Raw genomic sequence first — 27227 nt, forward strand, 5'->3', positions numbered from 1 at the left:
TGATTTGTCTAAGTGGAGAACAATTTTCACAAATTTGTTTTAAATTACACCATGAATGTATTTGGTGCACATATTTCAGAATACTTATGGCTCACCACCTATGCGCTATTTGAAATTCATAATTGTTTAAAATTGAGTGATTTGGTTGGCCATAAAGTTCATATGGCATTTTCAGTTCCTCGGCTGATAGTACATAACACAGCCAGGTTTCTGGTGTGAATTAAAAATTCTATGTTCAGCTCCATATATATCTGCAATAGTCACTGAAAATATTCCTGTCTGGAAACTGACTCATTAGACATTTTGTGAAAAACAAACATGCAAAAAACAAAATCTGAATCTAAGCAAGTTAATGTAAAAATTCAGATCAGTATTTCTGAATGGCATCTTGTGGCTTGCATCCACTTCTGATCCTGAAGCCCCACATTTGATGTCAGGAGTATATGTCAACCCACTTTGGAGATATGTTTCCACACTGGATTTGCTGCTTGTAGGAAATACTATTGGGTGACCTCATAACTACTACTCCCGTCATTCACTTTTTCTCTTCCCTGAGAAGAGATCCTGTGGCACTCTGATACCTTAGGGTTCACATCTAAACCATGATACAAAGGGACCCAAACAATAGATTGCAGAGAAGAAAGACAAGAGAAAATCTGCAAAGTATTCTACAAGCCTTACCTCTTTGCATTTGCTCTTCTGCATAAGCCCATCAGGCTTAGCGCTTCTAGTAACATGAGGGGGGAAGGGAGGTACCCAATCTGCTTTTCCTTCATTGACATATAACTCAAAGGAGGTGACAAGGAACAAGAAAGCTAGTACTGTGACACCTTGGCCAGAAGAGACAACAACCACTGAACTGCTGGGGGAAGAGAGGTAAGTTTCCATATAACGTAACACCTACATTCCAACTCCTCCTTCCTCACTGCTCATGCGCAGCCTGTTAGCCTCCACAGACTCCGCAACACACACAAAGGCTGTGCCTACATTTGGAGTGGCAATGGGATTTGCAGCTCAAGGAAACATACCTGCAGCAGCTTTGATAGAGATAGAATGCTAAAAATAGAATGTAGCACAGCAGAACAAATGACAGGAGAGGCTAGTTACTTCTAGAGTCTTAGAAGAGGCCAGGTGAACTCAGGAACATCAGTATGTCCCACCACCTGCACTACTGTGGCCAAGAGGCACTTCAGGTTGAACCTCTCTAGTCCGGCAACCTTGGGATCTGATTAGTCCAGGAAGAGATAATTTGCTGGACCATCAGAGGTCAGTATTGTCTGGCACATTACCACCACTTCCACTTCTTACTGGGCTCTCAGAAGACATTTAGGGGTAAATTGCAGCTAAATAACAGCACAGAACACTGAGAGCCAGGACTGCTGGCTGTAAACAAACATTATGGGACCATGGGAAACTTGGCCAAACCCATGATAAGTGGCTGTCCAACTAACTAAAATCATGATGGATTACAGATGTTGCCAATGAGAGAGTGCCAGACTAGAAAGGTTCAAGCTGTAGTATGGGTATGTCTGTACAAGCTGGAAATTGCACCTCAGTTTGAAGTGTGGACATACCCTGCTCTCTCCCCTCAGCAGCCTTGTTTTTAGTCAATCATCTTTGCTGGTCCAGCTAGGGAAAAGACCTTCGGATATATTTCACCATTGTTAACAGAATACAGAGTAGCTTTCATGCTTCACATGACAATGACCCAGGGAAAACTGAGGAAGATTCAGCTCACACAACCCTGAGCATGATGTGTGTTTCAGTCTGCTGCCTTGTATTCTGACTGCTTACCAGTTAAGTGTCTCATAAACACAGAAATTTGACTAGATGCAGATTGGTTTTGGAGATAAAAGCATAGTCACTCCCTCAGCATTGTTTTCCCCCATCACATTTACTTCTTATTCCTCCGAACAGATAAAAGAAGATCTCCAGAAGTTAAGGTCTGGTGCAAGAAGAGATTATACCACTGTTATTCCCCAGGTATCTAGACGAGTTTCACTCTTCTCTATTGTTCTTTCCTCCTCTATACCTAATTTTACAAGACTGAGATATATTAGTGACAAGTTAATTACAGTTGTGACATCTTGTGATAAGTTTACTGTACATGTCTATAGCAGTAAGATACGGTACCATCACACAAATCAATCCTGAAATAAGTACTGGTGAAGAGTTCTCCTCCCTGACCTCTGCCTTCAGTTTCTTTTATAAAACATTTTAGCTTTCAGTGTCTTCTGTGATGACATTGTCTATTGCTCTGGGAATGGGATGAATTCCAAGGAGGCTATGACATAATGTTTTTGTCTGAAGAGAGAATGAAGAGATGGGTTATTATTCAGGCAAGCACTCTCTATGAATGCAGTTATCTGATGATTATGTGTAGGGGAATGAGACTTAAAAAGGGAAGGATCTGACATTTGAACTCAGATGCAGTTGTATTTGAAAGCTGTAAGATGATTTAAAACAGCATAAAACACAAACAAACAATACAGAAAAAAGTATAATATAGAAAAAATAATAAAGCCATATGACCCTTTTATAAATACTAACCTGGCCCCATGTAATGGACGCACACGACAATTTCCACTGGCTGAGCCCAGGAGAGGGCTACATGTATGTAAAATTTGGTAAAAATAAATTATTTTCATTAGAAAGAAAGAAAGAATGACGTCAGCTCCAGAATGCAATAGCAGATGTGCATTTATCAACAGATTTTCTCTGTCCAGGATTTCTCTGTCCTGGAGCTGACTTTAAGATTTATTCTTTCATTTGCAATTAATCTGAGGTACACTAAAACTGTTGCGCAAAGTGGATGTATATGCAATTAGAGACCTTTCTGCCAATGTTCTGTCCCCACTGCTTATGTAGAGGAGGAGTTCAACATTATTGTTTAGTGCCTGTTTTTTGCCAACTTCAGTTTGCCAACCAAACTCTTATCTGTATTTTACCACCCATGAAATTTATAAAATCAGAGAGGGGGAAAAAATCACTTCTTGAAGGGGTTTCCACTTGACTTTCAAAGAGAAAAAAATAATGCTATTTTCATCTTAAGAGAAAGGGGACAAGTTCTCTTCCAAAGAAGCCCTTCCCTTTACATTGATCATTCTGTAAAGTAGTTGTTTTCATAACTGGCAGAAAGTTAACTTAAAAATTTTGTTCTAATTGACACTAACTACTGAGTGCCAAGTTCTGTTTGCCCTATACATATATCCTGTTGAAATTGATAAAACAGAATCTGAGGGAAGAATTTTCCATGCATGCCTGTAATAATTTGGGAAGAAGTTGCTTTTCCTTGACTGGGACCCAAAAGAAACCCCTCACCTGAAATCACGCAAAGAAGCTATAATAAAAGCCCTAAATGACTGACTAACAGTGGGGGAGAGGGGGTGCCTTGTTCTTACTAACTATAATCAAGGTTCAGACATACTGCATTATAACTATTTAAATAATGAACTTCAAAACAGAACAGATTGTTACCATGTAGAATTTACCCAAATTTTAACATGTTCTTAGTCTGTTTTCAGTGTTTGCTTTCTGGGTAAAATCACTTAAAACATAGGTTAAAGTTGTTTCATAGCTTTACTCTCTCAATAATGTGCAACATGAACACAATAGTGTTATTAAGATGTCAAAAATAACAACATAGCACACATGTAAGATTTTCAGATGGGCAAACCTTCAACGTTTTGTTAAGTTCAGGAAATTAGCACATTTGTTACTCAAATAATTTAAAAAGTAGCTTTTCAAAATAAAAGCAATCCTTTAAATAAATAGTCTTTTTATAACCATAGAACACAAACACTACACTTAAGCACAGTTCTGCAAAGGCTGAAATGAACACTACAAGAATACACGAGTGTGGCCCTATTATGGATGACAAGAGGAGGAGTCATTGGTTGTCCTGCATTTCCACTGCATAACTTAAAGGACAGTACAATAGCATAAGGGAATTAATTCTTAAAATTGCCATAAGGATTTATTGTATCAAAACGTTTATAACTGTTGCATAAGAATGCTGGCATCCTTTTTTTTCAAGCCAATTATCTATGTCCCATCTTTAGCAATTCTGCAGTCTGACTTCAATTCTCTAGCACAGCATGCTTTTTAAAACTGACAAACTGTGGTCAAACCCAGCTTACCCTACCCAACAGACTTAAAGGCGATCACTGATACTAATACATCAAGAAGAAATTGTCCCATTCTCTAAATTTCATACACAGCTCACTGTTTGAGAGTCCTACAACCTTCCCGAGTTGACGATGAATATTTCAGAACTACTCAAGATCACTGTGATGTTACTTTTTTCCTTGATGAATACTCTCTACTGTATTCGCACTTCCTAAGAGGGCAGAAGCTGTGTCTATTATGACATAGGTTAAATGCATTTCTGCAAAGATCACAGCTGTTCTGCAGACCTAAATTGTAGCACTGAGCTTCTGGAACAAAAAAGTTAGAAATATCTTACTACTGTGTACTGTCTGAATGTTTTTTCAAAGAGCGACTAGCTATAATTCAATGAAATATCCATCTGAAATCCAATCAGGAACCATCTAGAAATGCTGTTTAATATTTCATTGACTTAATTTTAAATGATCATTTTAAACGATGTTGAGGATTAATAGCAATCCATTAATTTCACCCTTACAAGAAATGGTGATTTGTTAGTGAAATTGGCTTTGTTTAATTTAAACAGAATATATTAAAAATTGTAAAGTAAATGATGAAGGCAGGAAAGTCAAACGGAGCACAAATCTGGTACAATAAGCATTCTATTTGTTTTGATCAGAATTAACAGGACTGTTCAAAGAGGACAAAAGAATAAATTAGTAAACGGATAAAGCAACTCTTAAACAAGCTATGTTAGGATTCCATACATACATTCTCTCTCTCATTCACACTCCCCATCCATGCTTTGGATTTATTAGAAATTTCACTACTAAACAGTTTTAACTTAAGATAAATTAACTACATTAAAATACTGACATTGTGAGGGTTTAATACTTCCGACGCCCTGCGAGAAGGCATTCCCGTGTGAAGTTTTAAATGCTTTAAAAATATAGCTTAAAGTTATTGAAATCTATGACAAATATGACGGCTCTGCCTTCTCTCACAGTCTGCCATTCTCATCCCCTGTATCCTTCTCCTGGATGGCCTCCAGGCATCGTTTTGATTTCACATCAACGTTTCCACTTCCAGTTTTGCTCAGTCCACAGGACAAGCAGGCCAGCTGGATCTGCTTCATATTCTCTACGGCTTCATTCTTGGCATTCTTCAACAGATCTCCTTGTCCCTGAGCGGATACAGAAATACAAGAAGGAGAAAAAGGCATGAGAGTTAAGAACCCGAAGGGGAGCTGCTGTTCTAGCGTCCCCATTAAAATTATTTTTTATTATTCAACACGGTTCAAATTCACCCAGCTCTGCTTCGATCCCCCTGTGGGGCCCACTATTAATTTCAGCCCAGACAGAAGGGGGTGAAATCATCTGGCAGCTTTTTAAATGCACTGTGCCTTTAGCCAACATAAAAGGCAGCAAATGCAGCCATAGCAGAGAGAGTTTGGTGGGCTAAGCCTGGATCATACAAATTATTAATTAGACAGTGCGGGAGGTGAGGTAATATGACATTACCTCCTCTTGATGCGAGAGACAAGCTATTAAGCTTACAGAGAGCTCGTTCTTCAGGTCTGGCAACCAAGGATGGCCCCATAAAAACTATTGCGTCAGTCTTCTTGTCTCCCTAATATCATGAGTCCACTCTGGCTACATCATCACCGCATACAACCATGAAAATTATTTACTGGCAGCAAAGGGCTTTTATAGTCATTTATGCCTTTTCTCATGGTAGTTCATGGTCTGTGGAGAATGTTTCAAACTGGCTGAAGGGGCAGTGCATCAAAGTGAACCCTTTGAGATGCAGAACCCCAGAGCCCCATCAAACCACAATAGCAGCAGCAAAAGACCCTTAGAATTATGGAATCGTAGAACAATAGAGGCACGTCTACACTAGAGAGCTTTTTGGAAAAAAAAAACAAAAATCCCTAACATTTGGTTGACAAAACCCGCGGAGCATCCACACTAAACATGTGTTCTGTTGACATAATGTCGACAGAACTCAGCACTTTTGCTGACTGCCTTCTGTCTCTCCCCCATGAGGCAGAATGCCTTTCTTGACAGAATCTGTCAGCAAAAAAGCTGTGTGGATGCTCTGGGGGGCCCTTAGCAGACAGACAGGGTTTCTGGGTCACCGAGCAGCCCTGTCTGCTGTGCTTCCAGTTGGCCATTCTGTTGAGAGAGGGCTGGACAGTCCAGGCATTCTCTGTCAACAGAGCAGATCACTTTTTCGATCCACTTTTGTGCACAGATGTGCTCTGTCGACAGAGGTTTTGTTGGAAGATCTCTTCAGACAGCAACTTCTGTCAACAGATCACTGCAGTGTAGATGTAGCTTAAAACTGGAAGGGACCTTGACAGGTCATCAAGTCCACTCCCCTGTCCTCCTGGCAGGACCAAGCACCATCTAGAGCCTCTAGACCTATCCTTGTTCCCATTAAGAAAAATAAACTTGATTTAATAACAAGCTCTCTCAAATAGATGACAATACATTATAGTATGCCTGCCTGTTGATACCCAGAACAGTGACAATCCTAATTCAGTCACTAGAAGACTGTTCTCTTCAGATACGCGTTAGAATAGTGATACTATGAAACCTTCACCACACTGCCAGTGTGAGGAGCTTTATTACTGCAGTCTTTGAACATTACATATTAAATGAAAATATTTATCAACCTAAATCTTATGGGTGGGGTAAAGTAGGGGGAATTTTAGTACTAATGAAGGGCTTCTGACATAGCCCATTAACAGTTCTTAGTCATGGCTGGCTAATGCAGCCCTAATCCTCTCCACAATGGAGGTGTATATATGAGATGTGCAAACGTTTCTGTTGACCATGCTGAATCCATTCAAGCCATTTCATTTATGACCTTCCATGAACCCCGGATTTGATGCACAAAAAGCTTCTTTTATGTCAAAACTCTTTAAAGGTAAAGTCCCCTATATTGTCTCAATCCAGTTTTTAAAACACAAGAGATAATGCCAATCTTCAAATATAATCAATTGTGTCTCTCATTCTGTGTCAAACAAACAATCTTCCTATCAGTGTGACGGCTTTTGACTGCTCAGTGAACTTACAACTCTCTACCTAGGAACATTAAAAACAAGACTCACCTACCATTGAGAACATCTGCATGCTTTTATTGTTTGCTTCCTACAAATGCACAGTGCTGACACCCATAAAATTTTGAAAATATTTACACACCCCATAAAGTTTATAAATACATAATCACAACTAGATAGAAGTTTCTCCTTTGAGAACAAGAAGAAATCTGAAATCAGAAAAGGGTTCTTAACACAGTCAGGCCATGTATACACTTGGACAAATCTTTGAAATGGCCATGCTAATGGCCAAATCGGAGAATACTAACAAGGCGATGAAATGAATATTCAGTGCCTCATTAGCATGCCGCCGGCCGTGGTACTTCGAAAGTGCCATATTTTGCTCGCATGCAGCTCATCTACACGGGCGGTCCTTTTCAAAAGGACCCTGCAAACATCAAAATCCCCTTATTCCTATCGGGTGAAAGCTGTACTTGGTTTGAGGTTGACATTAAGGAGATCAGCTGATAGTAGAAATAAGGGGGGATTTCGATGTTTGCAGGGTCCTTTTGAAAAGGACCCCCAGGTAGATGAGCTGTGCACAAGAGAAACATGGCACTTTCGAAGTGCCGTGGCCAGCGGCATGCTAATGAGGTGTTGAATATTCATTTCAGTGCCTTATTAGTATTCTCCGATTTGGCCGTTGGCATGGTCGTTTCAAAGATTTGGCCAAGTGTAGACATAGCCTCAATGTTACACAGTGTAGAATATTTATAATATTGTTTCCTTCAAATACTTTGCCCGAAAGGGAGTGGAGGAATTATATGGATGCTCCATTAACATACTAATATTTAGAAGTTCTGAAATTAATGTAGGTATTTTAAATTTTTGCAAAGTGAAAAAATGTGAGATTAATGCTGCAAAAATAAATAAATAAAAGCAGGAAATTCTGCTCAATATTAAAATGAAATGCTATCAAGAGTCTGAGTCAATCTCCTTAATGTCAACCTCAAACCAAGTACAGCTTTCAGTAAATCATTCCATAGAGCTGTTTAAATTTGCATGCAAAATGAACAGATTTTCACTTGCCTCTCTTGTAAATCCATTTTACTAGTTACAATTTCCTAAAACCATTAACCAGAAGTTATTCCAGATTGTGTGAGGAAGTTCCTCTAAAATATAAAAGAAACACTAAAATCTGTAGGATAACATTTATCAACATATCCTGGATTGGGGCACAATTGTGCTTAAAGTCTCCAATTTTCTCTATATATATAATTTTCCTATATAAAGGGCCAAGTTTTCCACTGTAATTTCAGCATCCCAGCACAGATGCCATTCTGCAGGTCCTTCAGGTAGAACTATGGCTGATTTCTCTCTCTCTCTCTCTCTCTCTCTCTCTCTGTGATTGTGGTTCTGTTGGTGAAGTTAAAGAGAGCTTTTTGCCATTGACTTCAATGGGATTGGGATTTCACCTCGAGTTTCAGTCTGTGTGCACTACGAATTAGACAGCCTTTCCAACGCAGATTATTACTAGTCAGAGTGATTAGCATGGGGAGCTGTATGGGGTACGTAGTAACCAGAACACATTGATGCTGCTTTTCTTGGGTTACTGCACGTCCATGAAAAGCTCCTTATGCCATTTTGTAAGTGGAGCCAAGAATTTAATCCATAATGCATTAGTTACTGGAAAGCAGGACTGAGAACTGGACAGCATGTTTAAAAGCAGAGCAAACTTACTACTGAATCCTGTACAGTTAAATGGAAGCTCCCGAAATACTGTTCAAGTACATGTATAAGTGAGCCCTAAACCAAGGGTGTGTAAAGTGGGGGGCAGGCCCCCTCAGAGCGGCATGAAATCTCATGGGGCGGGGAGCAGCACGATTGGCTGCTGGCTCTCTGGCTCATCTGTGTCTGTTTATTAAAAGCTTTACATTCCACATACTCATTTTCTTACACATGCCAAAAGTTTTTTTTTTTTTCCCATATGACCATAACCAAATTTTCCGTTGGTTTGGATTCCATTAGACAGAATGGGTGGCCCTGCTAAATGCAGGGACAAAAAGTGGGTTCCGTGGTAAAGAGGTTGCTCACCCCTGCCCTAAACAATGCATTTTTTCAGCTTCACAGCTTGCCCATTAGCAAGCAAATAACATAGAATCTAAGCACGGGAGATACTCTAATGAAGATGTAGGGACTGATTTTTCAATGTAGCTAGATAATTAAATATGCAGGTAGGGGTTGGCTGGGATTTTCAAGGACTCCAAGCTCTCCTTGAAATCAATAGGATTTAGATTTCTAGGCACCTTTGAAATCTTCACTAGCTGACTAGCTACACCCTTAAATGCCAAAACACCTTTTAAAAATACTACTCTTAGCGACTCTACATTCCATCTTTACATCCATGCAATCCAATATCTCACTTGCCGTATGCATTTTCTGAGTTCTTATAGGACTGCATATGTTCAAAGGGTGAAGACCCCAGCATCCCTCTTTGGTATTCTAAAGACACTGGATAGATATGGTGAGTAACAGGCTGCCAGAGAGAGATACATCACAATAATGAGAAGAACTGCATAGCTAATATTGCTCTATTACTGCCCTTCCGCAGCACTGTAACTGGATTTAACCCAAAGTGGTGGCCACTTATCTTTCCTTCCAATAGAGTATGGTACATAACTTTGTTCTTTGCATTGTTTCAACTCTAGTAAACAAAAGCAAGAAACAATGGTAGCTGGCAGGGTTCAGCACTGGTAAACAACCTTTGAGAAACAATGACAATTGGAGATGTCATTTCAGGCCAATGCCTGAGCACTTGATTGCCTCATTTCCTGATGACATGGGCTTGTCCTGCTGCACAATGTGAGTTATTTAACAGATGTTAAGAAACACATTTAATAAAAAGGCCCACAAAATATAGGGATGAAGAGGAGGAATGTGCTATTTCTCATGAAACACTCAACTATAAAGAGTGAGAAAGCTCAGCCTGACAGTTATGGGAATACACAGACAGATATATTTAGAAGTTAAGAATCCAGTGATTAGCTAAGATTTAAAGAAGTCAGTAAATAAAGGGTGAAGGTTGAACTTGTGATTAGAGAGATCAGGATTAAGTCCATGACATTGCCACAGGCTCTTTCCATGACTTGGGGGAAAGTCATTTCATCTGCCTGAGCCTCAGTTACCCCATTTGTGAAAGGGATTTCTGGGGGGGGAAGGGCAGGGTGAGGCTAATGTCAGTATTATTTACAGAGCACTAAGTAACGGCAGTGACTGAACCATAAGTACCTAGAGAGAGGGAACAATGACATCATTTGAGACACAGTAGACCCCTGAGATATGCGCACCCGAGTGCAATGCTCCAACTCCCTGCCGCTCAGAGGATCGCACTGGTCCATTTCCCAGCTCCTGTCAGTGCCGCCACTGCCAGGAGCAGAGAAACTCTTGCTACCCCTGTGAGGGGCGACAGATGTTCCTGTCAGCGGTGGCAGCTAAGAGTCAGGTTCTCAGCTGCCGCCATTGACAGAAGCAGGGATATTAATTTTCTGGCTCCAGTGAGTGAAGAGGTTCCTGGTTCCTGCTGCCTGGGTCAGTTTCCCTGGTTCCCGGCTCCCCTCCGCTCATTGGAGCCAGGCTCCCCTGAGTTGCATGAAATGTGACTTACGGGAAGTTGTGCAAGAACGCAATCCCCATGTATGTCGGGGGTCTACTGTTTGCTATAATGATTTCTTAATTACACCACAGTTGATACCAGAACATGAGTGTAATTTGAAAGAGTTTGTTTTCAGTAGCATGAAACATCTGGATCCTACAATCTTTCACGCCCCAACAATTCAGCCTCATCTAATGCTGGCAGTTGGCTTTATCAGTAATCTGATTCAGCCAGAATGGCGTCAGTCTGTCTGATGCCACTGCTATATACTAAGACTACTGTTCCTGAGGTGACTGCTTTAAATATGCATCAGTGCTTCACCCTTAGCATTTTTTTTACAATGCTTGCATGTAACTATCTCAATTTGCAGGTGGAATGCCTTCAGTTTTAAACCGACCCAGGCAGCACTTTGAAGGCTGGGATGTTAATACTAGTAGATGTATCTGGCATTGCTCAGGTCTTTAATTGGAATAATTTTTTTTTTCTGAAAAATACATGAAAAATGTAGATACATTTTTTTCAGAAATGAAGAACAATGAAGGGTGGAGTCAGGGTTCAGGAGTGAGGGGATCGGGGGGTTGGGAAGGGCAAAAGGCAGGAGCAGGGAGGGGCAGAAGTCAAAGCAGGTGGGAGGTGGAGAAGTTAAGGCAGGGGTCTCAGGACAGGGGCTGGGAGGAGCAGGGTTACCAGGGCACCTGGTGCAGCTCCTCCCAGGGGGTAGGGGCAGCGCTCCCTGGCCAGCAGCTCCTCTTGGGAGTGGGGATCCAGGGCTACGCACTTGTTGGGTGGGGGCTGGGGATCTGCGGGCTGGCCCTGGCATCCAGCAGCCCTGGCCTCCAGAAGCCCTGGCTGACCTGCAGCCTGTCTTAGAGATGCATGGGGGAGTGGGGAGGGCAGTGCTCTTGGAGCAGACTCTGGACTGCTGCTGCCTCCACCCTGGCCTGCAGCTGCTCCAGGAGGCTTTGCTTGGGGCAGTGCCCCCACCGTGCCCTGCATCCTGTTAGAGGAGCAGTGCTCTGTGGGCTGGTCCCAGCCTCCAGTTGCCCTCCCACCCTGCAGCTGGTCTGGGGGGCAGGCAACTCTTTGGTGTTACCCTCAGTCTCCAGCAGCCCCCTCCAGATACTCCAGGGGCTGTCCAAGCTCCATGAGCTGCCCTCTCACTTTCCAGTGTCCCCCGCCCCGAGACCTACATCCAGACACTGGGGGGTGCCCCCCTCCACCAGCGCCCCTGCAGGATGCAAGCTATCTGGGGGAGGACAGGCTCCTCAACAGCCCTTCTCCAGCAGCCCCCCTCTGGTGGCCTGCAGGCTGCCTGGTGGCTGTCCCTCTCCAGACACCCTCCCTGCCAGCTGCAGATACTCCTTGCAGGGGAAAGGCTCTGGTTTTGGGTCAACAGAGCTACTTACCCAGTCTTTGTGGAAGACAAGTTGGCAGAGTCCCAGCCCCACTGGCCTCTTTCTTGGTGCTGCCCCCCGCCCCCCGTGGCCTCTCTCAGTATCTCTTCTCTGTGCCCCTCCTTTTCACCTTCCTCCTATCTCTGCCCCACCCCCCCCAGCCCCATTTCCGTGTTCAGGCAAACAGTCCCATTCTCAGCACTTCTCATTTTCATGGCATAACCAAACCCTGACCTTGGTTTAAGGTATGGTAAGAGGAAGCTGCCTACCGAATTTGGTGGTCTGAACCTTTATCATTTAGGAGGCGTTCTTGAACAAATGGACTCATTCGAGCACAGACACAGGTGCCCTAAAATATATTCAGAGATAATTGTGTGCCAGTAGATGCATATACAAAAAAACCCCATCTTAATCTAAAATGAATTTAGTGATTTGATTTTAGCACCTTCGGGGTACACTTTTATACAACTTGAGTCCTTTTTGAGAAAAGGGGGGCATGACAGACTCCGAATAGGGTCAGTTTTGTTAAATTAAATCATTTCTGTGCAATAAGTTCAATATATGCTGTTTGCATCCATCAAAGGCAGTAAGAGTTTTGCCTTTGACTCCAGTGGGTTCAGGCCCAATGCCTATGGAAGGCTCAAAAGCAAATATTCCTAACAGAGCAAGTTTCCATAGCGCTTTTCACAAACATGACAAATCTCTCCTTCTTAGCAGGATTACTTTAAACTTGCAAAAATTAAACCAGGCTTAGTGTTCCCAATACGCGCTATGATGAAATTACAGAGGTGCTTATGCCTCACATCGGCTTAAAAGACATAGAGGTAAACATTTCCCAAAGGCTTGTCTGGCACATGGAAGAACCACATGCCCCACAAAGATGTCAGAGCCAGGAATCCCCTGAGATGCTAAGTCCAAATGCAGCCGATTCTCAGCCTCCCTCTTGGAGTTCAGACTCCGACAATTCTAATCACCACTGTGGATCTCCTGCACTCCACAGGAATACTTGTTCCAATAGCTCACTCCTTGCAATGGTGCACATTAATAAGACAAGCAAATGTGGAGCTAGCTTTAAATGAAACTGTCCTACAGCACATGAAGTCCAAATTAATTTGCAAAATTAATACAGGTTGGACCTCCCTGATCCGGCACCCTCAGGATCTGACCAGTCCTGAATGATGGAATTTACCAGACCAGGGGAGCCTCCGCACCATTGGCTCTGCTTCTGCCACTGACTCCCCTGCCTCCGGGCCCCCTGCTTCCAGCCCTAATGGCCCACTTATCACTATCCCAGCTGGGCTGTAGGCCCTGGTCAGGCTGCTGCTTCTCCCTGGGCTGCTGCCACCTCTGGCCCTAGCTAGGCTGCTGGATGCTGGTCCCAGCCACTCAGATGCTGGCCCTGTGGACACAAACCCCACCGGACTCCCTCCCATCAGCAAGTTTCCACCAAGCAGGGCTCTCAGCCACCAGGTCTCCCCCAACTTGTTTCCAGCCCCTGACCCTCTGGTCCAAGAACAGACATGGTTCAATGTTGCCAAATCAGAGAGTCCAGGTTTTGGGAGGTTCAACCTGTACAGAATAAAATAGCAATCTTGTTTGGATAGGGATCCAGGCCCCTCTCTAACAAAAAAAAAAAATCCATTAGTTATGAGAGAGAAGGTCTCTTACATGAGACGTGTCTTACAGAGACAGACCACAATGCTAGCTCAGAGACGGACCACAATGCTCTGGCTGTTGTGGGGAGCTCCATCCTCCATTCCAAGATGAAGGGAATTTTCAGCCCAATTGGAGTTATCAGTCCAGTAAGGTGGGTTTGAGCAGAACAGACAAGCTCGTGTTTTAGCAGTTGCCCTAGCTGTGTCGGCCTTGTGCTCCTTCCCATGTTACGGCCCAGAGGTCTGAACTGAGTTGGCATCTTTCCCATGAGCTTGACTGCCATGGCGACCAAGATGAGTGGGGCACAGCCTCCTGGGAACTGGTGTTATTTTGTTCCATCTACATAAGCCTAAAGGTTCTGAAATTCTATGGCCTATGTTAGGCAGGAGGTCAGACAACAGCATCATAATAACCCAACTAGCTTTAAAATGTATTAGTGTAAAATTGCCATTATGTTAACCAAGTACAAGAATGGAAATACCACAGAATAATGAGTAGCCTTGAAATCAGAGCTGTGTCTTCATATGTGTTTTTACAGCACATAATGGAATGAAACCCCACTCCTGACTGGCCTCTGGGTGTTAAGAAATATAAATGTGAAATAGTAATAATTAATAATGGTATGATGCCTGAAGTCCTTCTAGCCTGTGTGTTCACGGAGACATTAGCTGTTTAGTCTTCTAAACCTGTATGTCACACAGTTCCACATGGGTAGTCATAACAGTTTCCACATGCTGTGAGTGGGGGTGAGTATTTTCCATCAAGCAGGAGCAACACAGGACAAATTAAATTCAATAGCTAACAAAAACAAAGGCCAAACCAATAGCCTGTGTTGTCTTTTGGGGGTTCTTCCCTTTCTTTCCAGGGCAAAAGGTGGGCATGGAAGTCTATCTCATGTCTGACTGTAAATCAGGTCTGATTTGATTCACCTCTGACAGATCCACTCAAGGTATTCTATGTGGTATCTGTCTTGAAAAGCTAGCTAGATGCATGAGCCCTATCGAGATTTGTATCTGTGGTCCTCTAGAAAGTCCAGGTGATAGTTCATTGGTCTATTGCCTAGTTAAAAATAATCAGGCCATTACAATTTCTTATGCTTTACAAGGTTATTTTAGGGCAATGCTTCAAAATTTCCTTTGGATCCAAGAGCTGAAATATATGCCTATAAAATACTTTTGAGATTCTGAGACTATAATTTTGCATTTCTCAGTTCTTCTAGAAATGGAAATGTACCTACCAAAATTGACTATATATTGTATTCATGTGTTTACTGATTGGTCTGTGCCTGATTCTCTGAGTTTCCTGGGAAAGCTTTTTTTTTAAACAGCTGGGTTATTTGAGCAGGCTGAAGAAGCAAAAATTATTTTGGATCATCTGTCACAAGAATAATGACAAACTGATCCCTTCTGACAGTGCTGTCATAATTCTAAAGGTATCATAAAAGAATTTCAGTGGGGATGTTCTGTTTGAGAAACCATCTGTTTGCTTTGAAAACCTGATTGTGAACATAATCCATTTATGAAAAATATCACCAAAACTGTGTCAACACTTTAAACTAACTACTAGAAAGAATCTGGAGTAATTTTTTAAAAAACATAATTAAACTGCCATGACCTTTATAAATCAAAGTCATTGTCATAGTCTTAGGGCACAGAACAAGCCTCTTTACTCCTCCAAAGAAAGGAATCATTCTCTTTCTCAAAGAGAAATAGTATTTGTCCATTTTTGGCATCTATCTCTCTTCTTTCTGTTATTGATAGCAGCCTTTCCAAAAACATATGTAAGTGGGAACAGGTTAAATTCAACACATGGGAGGCTACTAAGTAAAGCAAAAAGTGATTAATCAAAATTCTAGTTGAAAATTTAATCAACCCCTCAATTTTTAATTCTAGGAATAAAAGTTACATAATATTAAATGTGATGTCTCAAATGTCTAACTACAACTAACTGCAGAATTTGAAAGTGAATTAATACCACTGTACAAACAGTACAGTATGTCAAATTAATACCTTGATCCTTTACTTTGATGACAAACACTATTTAAAATGCAGAGAGATAATTTTATATCAGGCTATGTCTACACTACAGCACAAAGTCAAGTTTAAGGAACTTTGCTCAATTTTGCAATGTGATTGTTTGTACCATTAGGTCAATTTTAATGGGGGCTAAGGTTGATTTTCTCACCCCAACCCTCTGATGCAGCGTTATCACCAAGTTCGAATTTAAAAGGTCAAATTAAGGGTAGTGGGGAAATAGCATTACTTTAAATAGATTTTATTAGCCTCTGGAGATTTCCCACAGGTTTCCCACAATGCCCCACGTGTCTGTTCTGACCACTTTCACCTCCATTGCTCTCCAGGTGTGCAGGATAGTAAGTAACAGGAAGCTCAGGAATTTGAATTAATTTTCTTTGGTACAAGCATGGATATCAAACCTCAAGAGTGCACCTCAGGAGCCATCCATCACCTCTAGCCATCATGACTACTCAGGATTCTCGTCATCGGAGCTCTCAGGCTGCAAAAGAGCTCCAGCATGGAGCCATAATGAGATCCTGGATCTCATGTCTGTGGGGGAGGGGAGGGGAAAGAATCAACGCTGAGCAAACTGTGAACCAGCAAACAAAATGCGAACATTTATGAGAAGATTTCGTGGGGCATGATCGAGAAAGGGTACACCTGGGATGTTCAGCAATGCTGGGTCAAAATAAAGGAGCTCTGGCAGAAGTAACGGAATGTGAGAGAAGCCAACAGGTGATCTGGGTCATGTCCCAAGACGTTTCACTACTACAAGCAGCTCAACACCATTCCTGGGAGGGAGCCAACCATGCTCCCCAAGGCTAGCAGGGACTCTTCAGGAAACTGTCCTCAGGACTCCAGTGGGAGCTGGGTGGGGAAGCAGGAGGCATAGGCTGGTGAAGAGGTAGAGGCTGACAGTCAGCAGGCACCAGAGGAAGCTGATCCTGATCACCCAGAGCTCTTTATCACTCTAGAGCCAGTCCCCTCATTGATCCCTGATGCTCCAGGGTCCAGCAATGCTGGAGAGGGCTCTTCTGGTGAGTACATATTGTAGAATGCTACAAGCAGGTTGCAGCTGGGCTGGGGTACAGGTTTACTTCTGCTGAGCATATTTTTTAAAGTGCTAGAAGCAGGTTGCGGGTCAGGTGCAGTGGATCTATGCCCCTTAGAACAGCTTGTTAATATTTCTGGAGTGGAGCACTTATCCTTTCTGGAGCTCTCCATACAGACAAGTACTTTATGTTTTGCACAACATTTTTGGGGAGACCTGATTTATTGCAGCTTCCACGATAGCACACCTTGCCACACCAAGCCACCAGTTAGTAATCTGTATCATGGTGCCGCACAGCAGTCTGGTAAATTTTCCAGCCCTGTGCTCACACAGTATGAGCATATTTTCTTTTTCATTCTCTGTTATTCTTAGGAGGATGATGTCTCTCTTTTTTTGCAACCTAGAAGAAGCACGGGAAGTTTCATTAGAGTCTGTCCCCTTCACATTATCACATTGCTTCCTGCCCATTTAAATTTCCCAGGACTGTCCTGCTGCACCAAGTGGCTGGCGGGGTCTCCATCTCCCCACCTGCATGCATATGGCAGGCTCTCCTGGTCATCTCCCCTCCCACCATGCTGCTGGCTTTTCCCCATACAGGATTTACGATGAGCCACCAAGAAAGTTGTTTTCCGTGCTTTACAGTTTGCAGGGCTGGCTGCCCTCCTCCAGCCTGCCATGTGGCCCATGGACTTCAACCCTCTCCCCGCCACATGGCTGCTGGGCTGCGTGGACCCTGCTCCTAGACATTGGTATGTCCAGCGCTTTCCCTGCTTTAAATGGCTTTTTGACTGTACAGGATTTATGAAGAGCCACCAAAATTTTTTTTTCCATGTTTTGCAGTTTACAGGGCTGACCACATTCCCCAGCCCACCATAAGCTGCTGAGAAAGACTTTTTTTCTGCACTTTACAGTTTACAAGGCTTTGTTTCAAACCCCCTCACTCCAACATCATTAAGCCACCAAGATCTTACCATGCCCGCAACAAAATGGTCAAGATAGCTAACAGCTTCTATTCTGCAGAGGTTGATTCACTGTCATCTTTAAGAAGCCGAAAGTGGCCTTGGAAAGCAAAAGTTGCAGTGATTGTGAAACAGAGATGCATTCATTCTATGGGCAAGCACTTTGTGGCACATTTAAAAATTGTATCTAAATTTTTACCTTCCCTATCTTCAACAGGCAGCATGAGCAGGGGAGACAAGGTTGCTGCGATAAGGCGAAAGAAAAGATCCAAATGGGCCCTCATACAGCAGCAGTTTGAAAAGGCTGACAGGGAGCAAGCCAAAGCCAAGGCTGACAGAAGGTGGACCCAGCAGCAGTGACAAACCATGCTTCAGTGCAGGAAAAGGACTTGGCAGCGCTCCTGATGGTTGTCACGTAGTAAACTGATGTCTTGCGTTCCATTCTGTAGGTTCACAGGGACACCCACCACAGACCTCATTATGCAGCCTCCACACCCTTTTGCCTGGCTTCCCCTTGATATGGCTTGACCCCACCTTGTGGGGCTCCTAAATGGAGGGTGGGGGGGTTGGAAGGACAGTCTCTCACTCCATCCCCAGGACCTCACTACACTGCAAAAGGCTCACATTCCACCAGACATGAAGCCAGGATTCCCTTCTTTTTCCTACCCCTTACCGCTCCCAATCTAAATAAAAAGAATGTTTTTGTGAAAACCACAGTGTCATTTATTGGTTCACATGGAGTGGGGTAGAGCTGGAGGTGCTTTCATAAAGGTCAACCACACACCATTGTGGGCATGGGGGAGGTATCACAATAGTTAAATGCAGCAGATTCATGTGGCTGTCTGCTCATTCACAAAGCTATTTTTCAAAGCCTCCCTGATTGCTGTTGCTTCTGCATGTGCATTGGTGAATGCCCTTGTGTCTAGCTGTGCATAAGGACTGCCCAGGGCATCTGCCTCTTCAACCCAGGCCAGCATGAAAATTTGCCACTTTGATTCGCAATTGTTATGGTGATTACAGCATGCTGCAACCACAGTGGGGATGTTGGTTTGGCAAAGGTCCAAACAGGTCAAAAGGCACCTGAATCTGGCTTTTAAATGGCCAAAGCCACATTCCACCACCATTCTGCACTTGCTCAGCCTGTAGTTGAAGTGCTCCTTGCTACGGTCCAGAATGTCTGTGTATGGCTTCATGAGCCAAGGGAGAAGAGGGTAAGCAGGGTCACGCAGTATCACTATGGGCATCTCCATGTTGCCAATCTTGATTTTCTGGTCTGGGAAGAAAGTCCCATCCTGGAGCTTTCTGTACAGACCTGAATTTCTAAAGATGTGCAGGTTGTGAATCTTTCCTGACCATCCCACATAGATGTCAGTGAAACAACCTTTGTGATCTACCAATGCCTGCAACACCATGGAAAAGTACCCCATGTGGTTTACATACTCTAAGGCCAGGTAGTCCAGGGCCACAATGGGGTTGTGAGTTCCATCTATTACCCCTGCCCTCCCCGCCCCGTTAGGAAAACCCATGGCAGCAAAGCCGCCCTCTATATACTGTACATTTCCCAGAGTCATGGTCTTCTGCTTAAGACGGGCACAGATTGCCTTGGCTACATGGATCACTGCAGCCCCCACTGTAGATCTGCCCATCCCAATATGATTTCCCACTCACCAGTAGCTGTCAGGTGTTGCAAACTTCCACAGAGCAATTGCGGCTTGCAAGTGAACTGTGAAAGCAGGCCTCGTTCTGGTATCGTTGCGCTTCAGGGCAGGGGACAACAAATCACAAATTTCTATGAAAGTGGCTTTGCACATGCAGAAGTTCTGCAGCCACTGTTGGTCATTCCAGACTTCCAAAATGATGCAGTTCCACTAGTGCATACCGGTTTCATGTCTCCAGAAATGGGGCTCCAATTCAAGCAATGCATCCAGGTCTACCAGCAGCTCTGCATTCCTAGTCTCCACTTCTTCTTCATCAAATCAACCTCGTCTACCTCATCCATCTCACCCTTCCATGGCTTTGTCTAATAAAATACTGCTCAGCACTTCAGGACATGGCCATAACACACTGTGCAACAGCTACAAGCTGCACAGGATCCATGCTAATGCTGTGCAGCTGCATGAGCTGGGGCAGGCTTTGGGAAAATGGCCCAAAAATTGCGTGAAATTCCTTGGGCTAGCCATTTGTTTTCCAATGTGTGTGTGTGTGTGTGCGTGCGTGTGCGTGTGTGTGTGTGCGTGCGTGTGCATGCATGCACATATGTGTGCACTTTGCACTCTGGGATGATGACATCAGATACCACAAGCACTTGCGGTGCATTTTTTTCCCCGTAAGTGTTAGGATGAAATCCTGAGGGTGTCTCCTCAGATGTAAATAGTTTATATGGTATAAAGGTTTTTAAAATGGAGTCTCCCATCACATAATATGGACTTTCAAGATGGAGGTGGATACATACGTTACTTATAAAACATGCTGAGTCATGATTAGATAATCGCCTTTTCTATGGGGTTTCCCAAAGGGGCCAAGTTACGTAAAGACTTTTTCCCACCAAAAACTGTTAATAAGGCAGAGACCACCCCAGCCTCAGGTTGGCTTGCTGGACTCTGGCCTGTCTCCTTGCTTCCATCTGCTGCCCATCCCAAACACCATCCTGACTCAACTCCACAATATAAGATCCAGCCGCAAGGAAACCACGTCATCTACATCCAGTGTCCTTCTACTAACACCTTCACACAGGATCCATTTCACCATTGAGGGATCGCCTCCGAGCTCCTCTGCACAGGCCTTCCAACTAAGATGAGGGTAGAAGGTCCAGAGCAAACAACCGGAACTTTGAAGAAGTTTTCTATAAACCTTGTTTGTTTGTTTGGTTATATTCTTGGGTTCTTATTTGTCTCCTTGGGGTTTGACTATTATTGGTATTGTTAGTTATTGTACTGATTTATCTCTCTGCTAACTCTCTGCCATTCTTTTGCATGTTTATCTGTACTAAATAAAGTCTGTCCTGTTTGCACACTTGATCCTTCTCTTCTTCTGCATTTATCTGCTGACAGGTAACCAGGTGGTAGATACTGGCACACACCGACTGGGCTTGAGGAGTCCTGTTAGAGGTCCCATGCATGCCTTGTCCAAATTTAATCTATTTGTCCTGTATATGGCCCCTTTTCGTCTTGAGAGACAGTGGTTATCAGTGGTGGTGAGGATCTATGGGCATTATTTGAGTCTGCAGCTTCTCTCATGGCTTACCTGTCCAATATTGGATTTGCAGTCGATTGCAATAACTGCATGTCAGTCTATTTCTGAATTCTTGCATCTGAGAGCTTCCCCTTCTAAGACGAAGTTCTTTTCTGTGGCTTGCACATATACTATCAAAGGATGATGTGCCATGTCACAGCAATCATCGCCAGATATTTTGATCTGATGATGTAGATTCCGAGGATTTTGGATCAATGTTGAATTTTTTCATGGCATTTTTTTGCATGTATCCTTGAATCTTAGCATTGGACTTCCTCTTGTTCTCAACCCATATGACAGTTCACTGAAAAAGATTTCTTTGGGAAGATGTTCGTTACCCATTCTCCTCACATGACCAAGCCATGGTAGTCCTCTGATGTTGAGGATCACTATGAGGCTGGGTATGCCTGATCTTGACAGGACATCTGCATTTGCGGAGGCAGTGAAGATGGAAGCTGTTCCATTTTTTTCTCCTGGTTTGAGTAGGTGGTCTATGCCTCAGAACCATATAGCAAGATACTCAAAACACATGCCTGGTAGATTAGTATCTTTGTTTTCACTGTCAGTATAGGATTGTTCCATGCTCATTTTGTAAGTCTGCCAAAAATAGTAGCTGCCTTCCCGATTCTGATGTTTTGTTCTTCATCCATGGATAGGTTTGCAGTGACAGTAGAACCAAGGTAACAGAACTGTGAACCACATCTAATGGGCTGATATCCGGAATGATATTGGGTCGCTGAGGTATACCTTGAGGTAATACAACAGTTTTCCTCATGCTTATGTCAAGGGAGAACAACTTGCAAGCTCTGTACAGAGAATCCATCAGTGATTGTAGCATGTCTTCATTATCAGTGATGAGAGCAGCATCATCTGCGAAGAGGAGTTCCCTGGTGAGGACTTTCTCGACATTAGTTTTGGCCTTAGTCTTGCCAGGTTGTGGAGAGAGCCATCTAATCTGGTGTGGAGAAATATATCGCTGCATGAGTTTTGAAATGTGCAATTTCGTAGAACTGAGAAGAACATGCCAAAGACGGTAGGCGAAAAAATACACCCTTGTTTGACTCTGCTGTTCACTGCAAATGGTTCTGATGTAGACCCATCACATTGCACTGTTGCTTTCATGAACGGATGTTATGAGCTCGAGTAGGGTCAGTGGGCAGCCAATCTTGGTAAATACTCTGTATAGTCCTGATCTACTGACTCTGTCAAATGCCTTTCGTAAATCCACAAATGCTACGAATAACAGCTGTCCTTGCAGTCTGCATTCTTCCTATAATTGTCAAAGTGAGAAAATCACATCCATTGTTGACCTGCCAGCCCTGAAGCCACATTGTGTTTCTGGATAGACTCAATCTGTGAGTTTTTGCAGGCATTTGAGAATGACACAGGCAAATGATTTGCCTATGATGCTCAGTAGCGAGATGCCTCTGTAGTTGTTGCAGTCACTCTTCTTGCCTTCTCATGCAGAATGAGGGGGCAGAAGCCGCTCAGCCCACCCACCCGCTGTCACGCTTGGGGGTCTGCGCTGCCTGCCGGGTGCCCATGGGCTGCTGGCACTGCTGCTGCTTCCCCTGCTCGGGGCTTGTGGAGGACCATGTGAGCAAGAAGAAATAACACATGGCAAATGGCAGGGAGGATCAGGCTGGCTCGATCCTCCCTGTCACCTCCTACTCCCCTGTCGCTGAGCTTCCCCCCCACCTGCAGCCCCCGCTGCACCTCCCCACCCAGTCTGACCCAGCCCACTCCCATCAGCCCATGGTCATAGCCACCCCCTGCCCAGCCCGGCCCTGCCTGCTCCCAACACCCCACTGCCTGCAGCCCCCCCAATACACTCCCCTGCTCAGTCTGGCCCGGCCCACTCCCATCATCTCCCTGGTTGCAGCCGGCCCCCACAACCCAGCCCAGCCTGCTCCCAACACCCCCCCACCTGCAGCTCCCCCGCATCCCATGACCCATCCCACTCCCAACACACCCCAGCCCCTAACCTCCCCCCACAACAGATAAGTTAAAGACACAGAATCACAAGACAAGAATTAGAAGTGTACAGTGGAGTAAATATGAAGTTGTTTGCATTTTGGCAAAAAGTTGGTTAGCAGTTTTAGTTTTAACTTATCCATAGATCATGACAAACTGCATTACATTTGATAAAGTGAAAGGATTTATTCAGCGATGAGCTTCCATGGGACAGACTCACTTCTTCAGATCTGTAATAGAGAGAGAGTCATGCTAGTCTATATACTATCAAGACAAAAAAGTAGTCAAGTAGCACTTTAAAGACTAACAAAATAATTTATTAGGTGAGCTTTTGTGGGACAGACCCACTTCTTCAGACCATAGCTAGACCGGAACAGACTCAATATTTAAGGCATAGAGAACCAAAAACAGAAATCAAAGTTGACAAATCAGAAAAAAATTATCAAGGTGAGCAAATCAGAGAGCAGAGGGGCGGGGGGTGGGGGGGGGAAGTCAAGAATTAGATTAAGCCAAGTATGCCAAACATTTGAATATGAGAGAGAGTTCAGCAGATTCTCTTTCTAAAGCTCTCTCTTTCTCTTTCTCTTTCTTTTCTAAATGAAGAATTGTCAGTCTGCTTTAGAAAGAGAAGCTGCTGAACTCTCTCTCATATTCAAATTCAACACATTAACATGTGGTTTGAACCAGGATGCAAATTTTCTGGGACATAATAGGGGCTCTTTGGCATACTTGGCTTAATTTAATTCTTGACTCCCCCCCACCCCCGCCCCCCACTCTCTGATTTGCTCACCTTGATAATTTTTTTCTGATTTGTCAACTTTGATTACTGTTTTTGGTTCTCTATGCCTTAAATATTGAGACTGTTCTGGTCTGGCTATGGTCTGAAGAAGTGGGTCTGTCCGACGAAAGCTCACCTAATAAATTATTTTGTAGTCTTTAAAGTGCTAATTGACTGCTTTTTTCTTCAGATCTGAATAAATCATTTTGTTAGTCTTTAAAGTGCTACATTGGTGCTGCTTTGTTTTGTTGGAGTACTGACTAACACGGCTACCTCCCTGTTACTACTTAATACAGTGGCCGATCTTCACTTTTTCCAGAACTCAGTCTTGCTACTTTCCCTTAAAAAACTGCACATAGCCTTTTACATTCAAAGCTAATGCTTCACATTATAGGAACTAAGGGCACATCTAACATGGGCAAGTTTTGTCACCAAACCCTGTGCTGGTAAGAACTAGAGATGGCCAAAACTGTGGGTTTCATTTTGTAAAGTCAAATTAAATCAGGTGAGAGTCAAATCCAAGATCAATTATATCCAATCTCCTGGAATTGACAGTGTGGAGGAAGGAAGATAAAAGGTTTCAGTTTGGACCTGTTTCTAATAAGCACTTAAATTAATTAGCCTTTGACATTTCAAGGTGCCTTACCATCCATTGAGCAGCAACTATTACTGACCACTCAGACTCTCACTAACATATTACAGAAAGCTCCATCCGCTGCCTCACAGCATTGTTAACAAAGAATGTTACAATTATGCAAGCAACGCTCCACAGTAATCATAAGCAGAACAGAAAATAGCTTTTGCAGCCTGTACCTTAACCTGTTACGTGCAGTGAGATTTCAAAGGCAAAGAGATCTTAAGAATGAATTTGTTTATTATGAAATGGAAAATCTCAAACAGCTGTGTATTGAATATTCGGATCGCTTTGCCTTCCAAAAGTGACATTGTTACTAAGCAGGGTAAGCTGTTGGCTGCTAGGATCACTTGTGGCCTGTTTATTGCTAAAGCAGACATTCACTTATCTACAGGTGAATGCTTTCTTTGCCAACAAATTAGGGGAGCTTTATACAATCAATTTCAAAAAGCCCAAGTAAACAAACAATAAGTGATTTGACTTTTCCCTCACTGCCTATCCGACAGCAAGTAAATACCATATCTTTGACATTTGTCCAATAAGGAGCAATATGTCCACATATTCCTATTGAATCAGACAGTAAAATCACCATCACAGAACTCACAATTTGTTGACTGAAGAAGCTACACTGTTAAAAACCCAGTCACCACAGACAAACTATCAATAATGTATTATGTTATTTTATACTGCCCAATGTACATGGAAAAAGAGTAAATAATGGTACAAATAATCAATCGTAAGAGAACTGAAAGCAAATAATCCCATAGGAGCATTTGTGATATTTATAAATTCCATACTGACATGGAACCTACAGCCACACTACAGTGGAAGATCAACCTGCTCAGGATCGATCTTCCAGGGTTTCATTTCACGCATACACAAAATAATGCTTTCCAGGGTCAAAGTCAACCCTAGAACTCCTTGTGAGAAGCAACGATAAAGGAAGGTCAATGTGAGAAACACTCTGATCGATCTTCCTCTGTGTAGAAAGACATTGAAGTCCACTGCTGATAAGTTGATTTTAGCCACGCAATTGGCGTAGCTAAAATCGCACATCGGCGGTCAACTTCTTTGTCTAGTGTAGCCATGGCCTGAATTTACTGCAAGGGTTCCATTTTAAAGTGTTGTGCTGAGGATTTAACAGTGTTTAATTATTAATGGCAGAGCTGCACAATCTAATCACCAAACTCGGTTTTGAAATTTTACTCCTAAACAGAGAAGTTTTCAATAGACTGGGTGGCTAACAAAAGCTGATATTATTCCAGCGCTTTTTTCAAAATCAAAACGTGGGAAGCTATTTGTATGAATCTGATTTTAAGGAAACCCAATTTTAAAACAGAGTATACATATTTTTTCCAGAACTTCTGTGGAGCATTCATAGGTTTGTGCAGATATTATACTCTTATTTTAAACGCTTTGCTAAGAGGCTGATTTCACTCTCTGTGATATGGATTGTGATCTACTTGTTAAAACACAACAAAAACTCTTTAGGCAGGAAAAACACATTTGTCTTACAAAGATGTGAACGTGGAGTATTCGTAAGAAGAAAGGCTGCAGGATCATATGCTAGCTGTCGAATGCCCTGGAAGTGGGATTTCCTTTGGAAGGACACCTGAGTCCTTCCAAAGGAGCCCCATCTACATGGCTGTTTTACTTCCAGAAAGGGATCTTCCAGAAGAGAGAGTGCTCAGGGATATACTGATGAGGTGCGAGATACTTTAATCTGCGTCTCATCAGCATCTTCCACTCAGCTCGTTAACATGCCCCTTCCAGAAAGTGGGGAGGGAGCGCGAGTGTAGATGCAGCTTGAGAGTTTTATAAAATAAACCAACAACCAGAAGATGTAATGGTACAGGATTGCTCAAAAAGACTAATGTGAGCTAATGGTAATTCTCATGCATGGAAGAGCTTAACCAACTGAGGTAATTACATTAATTATACAATGTGTAGTATAATCCCACAAGAGAATGAACCTGTACAATTTGTTGTAAAGAAAATCCAGCCAATGAAGGGCAGTTACCATTGTATGAAGTGTTATATTTCTGTAAACAAAAGCAGAAAGAGAAACCGCACATGGACTATGTATTTTGTCCTGAGGGTTTTGATTGCTGCCAGCAGAAGGAGTGCAAGGTTATAACAAGGGGCCTGACTTGTATAGCAAGCATGTAGAATGCTATCCTTGTGCATCTATAAAATACAACTGTAGTTCCAGCTTTGTTCCCTGAAAAGGTGTAAGTGAAGAATGGCAGATGAAAAGAACAATTATAGCATGAGAGAATTAATATACTGCACCTGGACAGGTGGTTTGCATTAATGAAACAAACAATTACATAAACCTGTAGGGAAACATCTTATCTTCCCTGGACTTTCAATACTGGGTTTAAAAGTAGCCATTCTTCTACAAAAGAATTTTATCACCTGATTACTGAGGGAGACATCTGAACTGCAATTCATTTACAAATTTAACACCATTAACTTAGGCTTGAATAAAGATCTCAACTGGCTAACACATTACAAGGGCAATTTCCCCACCTTTGATGTTTACACTTCTACATCACACGCTGTGAATGTGACACATCCAGCTTAATTTGCTTCATTAACTGGTCCTACTAATGACAGGTAACTTCCTTCTCCTTCCTTTTTTTTCTGCTGCTGTTGCTTCATATTCCTTAGACTCTGTTCATTCCACCCATCTGATGAAGTGGGTTTTGTTCACAAAAGCTTATGACCTAA

General features: G+C 42.9%; 1 protein-coding gene across 3 annotated transcripts in view; it reads right to left on the reverse strand.

The window, feature by feature from the left end:
• Positions 1-427: 427 nt before the first annotated feature.
• The window catches only part of PLCL1 (phospholipase C like 1 (inactive)), a 359855-nt gene continuing 333055 nt past the window's right edge, over positions 428-27227 (reverse strand). For all 3 annotated transcript variants that reach the window (XM_075001833.1, XM_075001834.1, XM_075001835.1), the window contains exon 6: positions 428-5290. In XM_075001833.1, coding sequence (XP_074857934.1) covers positions 5108-5290 — 183 coding nt within the window. In that variant the 3' untranslated portion in view covers positions 428-5107. The remainder of the gene's footprint in view (positions 5291-27227) is intronic.

Source organism: Carettochelys insculpta, chromosome 8 (genome assembly GCF_033958435.1).
Source record: "Carettochelys insculpta isolate YL-2023 chromosome 8, ASM3395843v1, whole genome shotgun sequence".
In the NCBI taxonomy this organism is placed as follows: Eukaryota; Metazoa; Chordata; order Testudines; family Carettochelyidae; genus Carettochelys; species Carettochelys insculpta.